An 8,417-nucleotide genomic window follows, 5' to 3' on the forward strand; every position below is an offset into this window, starting at 1 on the left:
CTGCCCAGGCTGGCTTTGAACTTCAATCCTCAGATCTCAGCCTCCTGAGTAGCTAGGATTACAGGCGTGAGCCACCGGCGCCTGGCCCTGTATTTCTTTTTTGAACCTCAGCTTGTTATTCATATTATTGAAAGTATCTATACCATGCACCCTTAGTAGACAGAAACCACAATCATATTTGCATTTTTAACATGTGTTGATTCTAAGTTGGTACAGCCAGAAAACGTAATATAATTTGAGTGCTGTTTTATAAATCCAGTGTCCCTTTGTATTTGAAAGGAATCATGGATAAAGGTGGCTATGTTGTTTTTTGTCAGTTTGTTGTCAGTAGATCAGGTTCTCTTTTCATATCCAAATGGAAGCTGTGGCTAGTTTGGCAAAAGGTGACTAGAGTTGTGATCCTAGTCACTTGGACAGTTTGATGCAGGACATCTTCCATTTATATTGCACATTTTGTACTCTCTGGGCAAAGGAATCAGGATTCACTGTGCCAGGTGTGTCCACAGTGTTCATCTGCTTGCTGTTTTGTTGAGCAGCCTGTTGTGTAGGCTTTTACAAGAACATCCTGCTTTAAAAAAAAAAAAAAGAGCGTTTCCCAGCCACTCCCCACTGTGAAGTTTAACATTAAATCAGAACAGCAAGGAAATAGAGATAGAAAGGCTCTGTACTTGGTTTCTGCCAAGGTGCTGCTGTATAGCAGAGCTGCATGTGGCATCACTTCTGATGGCTCTTTTCATGAAAGGCTGCAGCCAGGAAACTGGGGATGAAATTTCACCATGTACTCTGAAAGTCTGACTAGGGGAGAATGTGGAGTACAAAGGAAAATGTAAAGAATGGGAACTGTATGTCTTTCTACTTAGTTCATCATTCACTTACCTTTTTTACTCCTAATTAAAATATGGAGACTTTCATCTTAATTCAAATTGTTCCCTCCTATTAGCATAGGATTATGAAAACAAAGTATGGTAAATACTCCTTAGGTTCTGATGCTTGATGTAATTTGTTGAAATAGGGATAAATAATATGATACCATATTTTAAAGCATACCACCTTCATGTATTTTTGTTCTTTGTTTTGGTAAACAATTAACCTGCATTTTGTCTTGAATTCTTCTTTGACGCCCCAATTCTTTGAATTATTTTCTTAGCTCTGCTTTTATTCAAATTTCATATTTAAAAAAAAATGAAAATGCACAACACAAATTGGCCAGCTTTTTTTTTGTCGTGTTTTTGGCTTTATAATATAAATCATCTGGATCTGTTGCTTACTTTATGGGTCTTTTTTTTCCTGGTAAATTGTTCTCAGGCTAAAGTACAAACTTGTATGTCTGAATAGAGGTGGAAAGAATTTTTTGCATTCAAAATATACCCACTTGAAAATTGGAGATTATTAAGGAAATGACAGGCCTGGAACTATTAGAAGCATGAATGTAAGACCTGAAGCAGAGTAACCCCTATATATGTTTATTTCTGTACACCTAGCAATTTTAAAGAGTTTGATTTTTTTTTTTCCTACAGCAATCTGAATGGGTGTGTTGAAGTAGTTCGTAACTGCTACAATAAAAGCCTATTCCATTAAGCATCATGCAGCAGAATAGAGGGAACAGAAACAGTTCACTGGTGAATACTACAGAGGAATCTGGCCTCCTTTCATGCGCTTCAGCAGAACTGCCTGAGAGAGAGCTGAAGAGCTTCTTGCTCTGGGGCCTTATGACCTCAGGAGATAGAAGGGGTATTCTCCCTCTCTCCCCCTGGTATCAGCTTCATCAGCTGCATTTCACCAGCCTCCCTTGGCTGGCACTGTTAAGATCTCTCTTCATGGAGGCATGGCATCTGCCCAGCATTCTGGAGTTTCTACATACTCTCAGACTCCATTGTGTGTCCTGACTCATTTAGTTTTGTATTTGTATATATACCTTCATATATATACACAAGTGACCTGTGTAGGTTGAGGTCATTGCTCCAGAGCCATACCACCAGGATGTTTGTCCACTTTGTCCCTGGCCTCTTTTAATGGTGGCTGTCTTCACCTCGGTTTTCTTGATAGTATTGGTGGGATCCATCTCATAAGGTGTTGGAAGGGCTTAAAGAGATGAAGCAGGAACACCCCACAGTCCATGTGGCACAGTATACACTCTACACTTGATAAAAGTATTTCACTGAAAACCCCAGTTGTCTAATTGCCAAAATTAATATTAATACCTACACCTCCAGCTAGCTTTTATAGAGAGCAGCGTAACTTTTGCTTATAACTTAAATTCATTTATGCCAGGATTTTCTTTCTGGTCAACCACCTTCCCTGCCACTCCCCTCTCTCTTTAATTATTTTTCTTCATGGTAGATTCTCCTATCCCTTCTGTTCTCCAAGGTGACAATTACCAGGGAATATTCTATCTTGCTTCATTTTTACAGCATTCAAGCCCTCATCGCAAACACTTCTTAAATTCTTTTGTTATGACCCCTTTATAATAAGGGAATCATAAGTCATTTGAGAACCCCAGTTTTGGAGTCAGGTGTTTCTTGGTATGGATCTCAGGTTAGCAACTCCTAAGCTATGTGGCTTTGGGCTACTTAACCATCCTGAGCTTCCAGTATCTCTGTAAAGTGAATGCAATAAATATTACTTCATATGGTTTTAAAGCTTTAAATGAATTACTGTCTTGAAATTCTTAGCCTAACCTCTGGCCTACAGTAAATATGTAAGCCTTCAATTTGCCATTTTCACCATCCTTCTTTTTCTGTGGCTCTTTTAGAATCACTCACAACTCTCTTCCATATGTTGCAAAGGACTTTAGAGGATTTTAAACCTTCCATCTCAGCAAAAATCAAAGCTCTCACGTACTAAATGCCCATCATGCATGACCTTGTCTCAAGGTCATGTGTAACAGACTTTAATGTGCATGTTTCTTGAAGGAAGGGTTAGGTCCTAAAATGCATTCAGATCACCTGGCCATATCTCCCAGGTCATAGTTTTGAGATTGTTCCTGCATTCTTCTTCCAGGTTTTCAAACTATTGGATCTGGCACACACACAGTACTTTCATACCCATCTATTAAAGCAAAATTGTGTGTGGTTAGCTACAGCCAGACAGGCAACTGCTACTTTGCAAGTGAGCATCGCTCAATTGTTTATAGATTGAGTACTACTGTGTATTGTGCTAAAACCTCACTCAAACATTTTGTCCATCAATTTTTTTTTAAAGAAATGTCAATAGCCAAGCCTATAGCAGTGGCTCAAGCTTATAATCCTAGCTACTTTCAGGTGGGGAGATCTGGAAATTGGGCCTCTAGGCCAAGTAGGGATCGAAGATCATTCCTGAGACTCCATCTCAACCAGTGGCTGAACATTTTAGGATTTGAGTGGGTTCAGTGGTATGTACCTATCATCCCCGGTGATAAGAGGAAATAGAAATAGGAGGATCTCATTCCAACCTAGCCTGGGCATAAAGCAAATCCCTATCTCTAAAATAACCAATGGAAAAGGGCTAGAAGCATGACTCAAGTCGTAGAGGACCTGCTTAGCAAATGTGAGGCCCTGATTTCAGTCTCTGGTTTACTGTTAAAAAAAAAAAAAAATCTAATGGCTTTATCCTTGATAGATTTCTACCATGAATATGTGGTTAGAACCATTGTGCCTCCGGCTGTTATTCACATCCTCCCCTTGCCCCCATGACTTGCTTATGCCTTCTGGTCTTTTTTGCTTAGGAAAGGGCATTATTTTGTATATGCTATATTCTAGGCACACTAAAACTAAAAGCTCTTTCAATTGTTAAAGCTCTTTTATCCCTTCTAGGTTCAAATGTTGGAACTATCAGTCTTGGTAGCGCTGCACATTTGTTAGGTTTTCTTCAAACAACTGTAGAGGTGCCCATGAGAACTTGGATTTGATGTTGTTCTTGCTGTTGTTGTTGTTTTTCCCGCTCTGCAGGGCTAGGAATGGAAGCCAGGGCTTGATGTTATGTTAGTGGTATTTTTACCACGGAGATACATCCCAGCCCTTGGTATTTGAGGTAGTGTCTTTTACTGTAATAGATTGATCTGGAACTTGGTATCTAGCCCAGGCTGGCCTCAAGCTCAGTGTTCCTGCATCTGCCTCTTGAGTGCTTGGGTTACAGGAGTGTGCCACTGTGTAGAGCTGAAAGCATCATTTGTAAGTCACTGTTACTGATGCAGTTTCTTCCATAGGAATCTACCTACCTTTCTCCTTCTCAGTCTCTTGGGGCTGAGAGCGAACAAAGAAGTGAATAAGGACAGAACATTTTATTTTGTTTTGTTTTTTGGTGCTAGCACTGGGGCTTGAACTCAGGGTCTTATGTTCTCACTTAGCTTTTTTGCTCAAGGCTGGCACTCTGTCACTTGAGCCACACCTCCATTTTTTTAACTTTTTATTGGTTATTTGGAGATAAGAGTCTCTTGGATTGAGAAAGTGGTTTGGATTGGTGTCTGGTGGATTCAGATCATAGTGGTAGGTATTTGGATAGTGGCAACAGCCAAGACACAGATAGCCAGACACAGACAATTACAAAACCTACCTTCAGTACTCTACCTTAAAGTGGAGTACCACCTAATATTTCACCACCTAGTGTTTCTACTATTGAAAGAACTATATAGCTCAGGTTTCTTGTCTGCATGGAATTTTCATGTTTCCAATCTTCAGGAGTTACCAAAAGTGTCTTCGCAAATTGTTGATGATCACTGTGTGAAGAACCTTTTAACTGCCTAATTGAAAGAATTTTGATAGTTAATAACAAATAAGAAGGGTGTAGAACTTGAATTTGAACTCAAGGCCTTATACATGGTAGGTAAGTACTCTCGATTTCTTAAACCATGCCCTGAGTCCTTTTTGCTTTTAGTTATTGTTTGAGTAGCGTCTTATATTTGCCTGGCACTGTACCTGGGTTATGATCTTCCTACTTACAGCATAGCTGAGATTCAAACAGATGTGCACCACATGACTTGCTTATTGGTTGAGACGGTGGTCTCATTAATTGTTGTCTAGACTAACCTCAAACTGTTATTCTCCTAGTATCTGTCTCGTGGAGATGGGATTACAGGCATGACCCACCACCACCAGTCACAACTGCATCCCCCATAGTGCGAGAATCCTCCCCTATTCCTTTGGCATCTGTTGCACCAGAATGGTATTAGGTTCTGATGGCTTCCTGCAGTCTGAGGAGACAGTAGTGAAGGGACGTAATGCCAGGATCCCTATGACTAGAGGAGATGGTAAACAATTGAACATACGTTCTGCTTTTGTGGAGAGTAATACTGGCATTAACAGTGTGTCTTGCAATTTGAAGGCGACCGTTCATTCCTTTCAATTGAATGCAGACTATAGGTTGTTGAGAAGTTGGTTCCTTCTGTCCTCTTGAATTGGAGGCATTCATATAGAGAACTTTTGCTTTGTTCAATAGACTATGGTTTGTTCATATACCTGATTTTTTTGACTACCTGTCATCAGTGGTCACTTCTATTGTGTTAGTTTGGACTATACCTGAAGCATTTCCCTCAGCAGACTAAGTGGAAGAAACAGAATTGGTACATGGTAGAGAAAAGTGAGAATGCCAGCTCTGATTCTGATGTACAATGGAATAACAGGTTTCAGAATTGAGGAACAGAGGCAGAGGGACACATGAACTCAGGACACTGATTTTCAGTTAGGACACTCAGTTGAATTTACAAGCTGTAGGGAGGGTCTGGCAGGACTGGGCATGGGTTGATGAGAGATGATGCTAAGACTCGCTCTTGTAAGCATTTGAGTGCTCAGCCTTGGACATGGGTTTCTGTGAGGAAGGGCCATTAGCTGTCTGCAGAAGGAGGTAAAGGTCAAAAAGGAGGTTATTGCATTCAAGGTAGACTGCTGAGGCTAGAGTGAGGAGGCTTCACATTGCAGCTGGGCCATGGTGCTAATTTAGGTGAGGCCTAAGAAGGCCCTGAACCTCTGGAATCAGGATGGAAAAGGAAAGGATGCATTTGAATGAATTTTCACAGGCCTCAAGAATATAATTTGATTACTCTTGGGGCAAAGGAAGCTAGAAGAATGGCAGCCAGTGATCAGAAAACCGATATGCCAATAACTAAGCTTTGAGGGACCAGGTTTGAGTACTGTGTGTGGAACAAGCAAAACTGATAGATGCCAGAACTAAAATGAAGCACTATTTTTTTTTGGTGCCAATATTGGGGCTTGAACTCAGGGCCTAGTAGCTGTACCTTAGCATTTTTGCTTTTAAGTCTAGTACTTTATCACTTGAGCCACAGTTCTACATTGGCTTTTTTCTGATTAACTGGAAATAAGAATCTCCTAGACTTTTTCTGCAGAGATTGGCTTTAAACTGCAATCCTCAGATCTCAGCCTCCTGAGTAGCTAGGATTACAGGCATGAGCCACCAGCGCCCAGCTGCCCAGCTTTTATACTTGCATATATTTCCAGGAAACTGAACAATTGAAAGCTACATTCATGCTGATACATTATATATACGTTCAATAAAATAATGGAGTAAACGGTCATAGGTGGGATTATAAAAGTATAACCACAGAGCAGTGGTCATCTCAGTAAGGACAGATGGCAATGTTGGGAGTAATTTTTGATTGTCATATCCCTTGGTGGGCGGAGCTACTGGCATCTAGTGGGAAGAGAGGGAGGGATGCACAAGGTAGTGTCTCACGACAGTCATGTCAAGGCTGAGAAATCTGTGTTAGAGAAATAACATTTTCCCACAGAGAACCACTCTTTTCATTCTTGTTAATCATGTGTTTAATGTAAAGCAGCTTGTGGTTAAGAATTGCTCATCTTTGGAGAGGGACTAATGTTCTGTGTGCATTTCCTTTTGTTCTGCATCACTTTTTTGCTGGATCTGGCGAGATCTTCAAACCTACTAAATGTTTCCTGTTTTCATTCTGTTTGTGTTTCAGATTCTAGCAGAGCAAGAAAATGTTTCTTTGACCCCAGGATCCAAGGTGGATCACTGATCTGACTGTACCTTTTGACAGCAGCAGTAGCTTGGGGATGCCACTAAATAGGCAACTAAGGGCATGTTAAGTCATGATGTAGCAGACATTTCTTTAGCTTGTCATTTGTAGTAACAAATAAGAGGCATAAAGTAATGATTTTGTAATCTGTATTTATAGGAAATACAGTTGGAGCATGCAAAGCAAGCCTTTGTGCAGCGGGACAGTGCCAAGACTGGAAAAGTCACAGCCATTGACTTCCGAGACATCATGGTCACCATCCGCCCCCATGTCTTGACACCTTTTGTAGAAGAATGTCTAGTGGCTGTAAGTTGTACCTTGCCCTAATGAAGTAGTTTATTCCACCTAGTTTCAGTAAATAATGAATTATAAATAACAATTCTTAGCCAGGTGCCCATGTCTCATGCTTATAATCCTAGCTACTTAGAAAGCTGAGATCTGAAGGATCGCGTTGGAGATCAGTCTGGGTAGATAAGTCTTCTAAAGATATGGCTCAAGTGGTAGTGCCAGCTTGAGCAAACAAGCATATAAAGAATAACTCTTACATATGTTGTTTAAACACTAAAACATTTTTTTACTGTAATTGCATATGTTATACACTGAGGAACAAAAGTATGTTTAGGTTTATTTAGTAGGTAGGTTAATTTGTTGTATTAGCATATCATAGGGTAGTTTAGAGAAATATTCAATCATCCACCAGCATCTATGAGAATGATCCCAGAACCTCTCACATTCCAAATTCTGCACACTAAATGGTTTTATAAAATGGTGCAATCTTTGTATATAAACTATGCACATCTTCTAAATACTTTAAATGATCTCTGACTACTTTTGATTCAATCTGATGTTACATATATATATATGTGTATATATATATATATATATATATATTAATTCATTATTATTTTTGTTTTTGTTGATGATGATTGTGGGGTTTGAACTTGGGGCTGGGCACCGTACCTAAGCTCCTTAGCTTAAGGCTCGCACTCTACCACTTTGGCCACTGCTCCACTTCTGGTTTTCTGGTGGTTAATTGGCAATAAAAGAGTCTCATGGTGTTTCTTGCTTGGGCTCTGAACCCTGAGCCCCAGATCTCAACCTCATGAGTAGCTAAGATTACAGGCCTGAGCCACCAGTGCCCAGCTGTATTTTTATATCTGTATTGTTTAGGGAATACTAAGAAAATATGCATATGTTTAGTACAAATACAAATCTTTTCACTCTGTGACTGGTTGAATCCCCAGATATGGAACCCATGGGTACTGAAGCTATCCCATATTAATTGGTTGAAGAAAAACAAATTTGTAATATATTAATGTTGGTGAATATTTTTCAGTATATGATATGCTAATCTTCATCTTTCTTTATCGAGGGGATAAAAAGCATACACATTACTTGTTAGAGTCATGGGCAGACCAGAAACTGAAAACTGAACCATCTTAGATCTCTC

General features: G+C 39.9%; 1 protein-coding gene across 1 annotated transcript in view; it reads left to right on the forward strand.

The window, feature by feature from the left end:
- Window positions 1–8,417, forward strand: part of Slc25a13 (solute carrier family 25 (aspartate/glutamate carrier), member 13) — a 150,599-nt gene that overhangs the window by 72,209 nt on the left and 69,973 nt on the right. Inside the window, exon 6 of the mRNA XM_013035852.1 lies at window positions 7,127–7,273. Within this exon, the coding sequence (XP_012891306.1) occupies window positions 7,127–7,273 (147 nt within the window). The remainder of the gene's footprint in view (window positions 1–7,126; window positions 7,274–8,417) is intronic.

Source organism: Dipodomys ordii, unplaced genomic scaffold (assembly GCF_000151885.1).
Source record: "Dipodomys ordii isolate 6190 unplaced genomic scaffold, Dord_2.0 Scaffold227, whole genome shotgun sequence".
NCBI lineage: Eukaryota > Metazoa > Chordata > Mammalia > Rodentia > Heteromyidae > Dipodomys > Dipodomys ordii.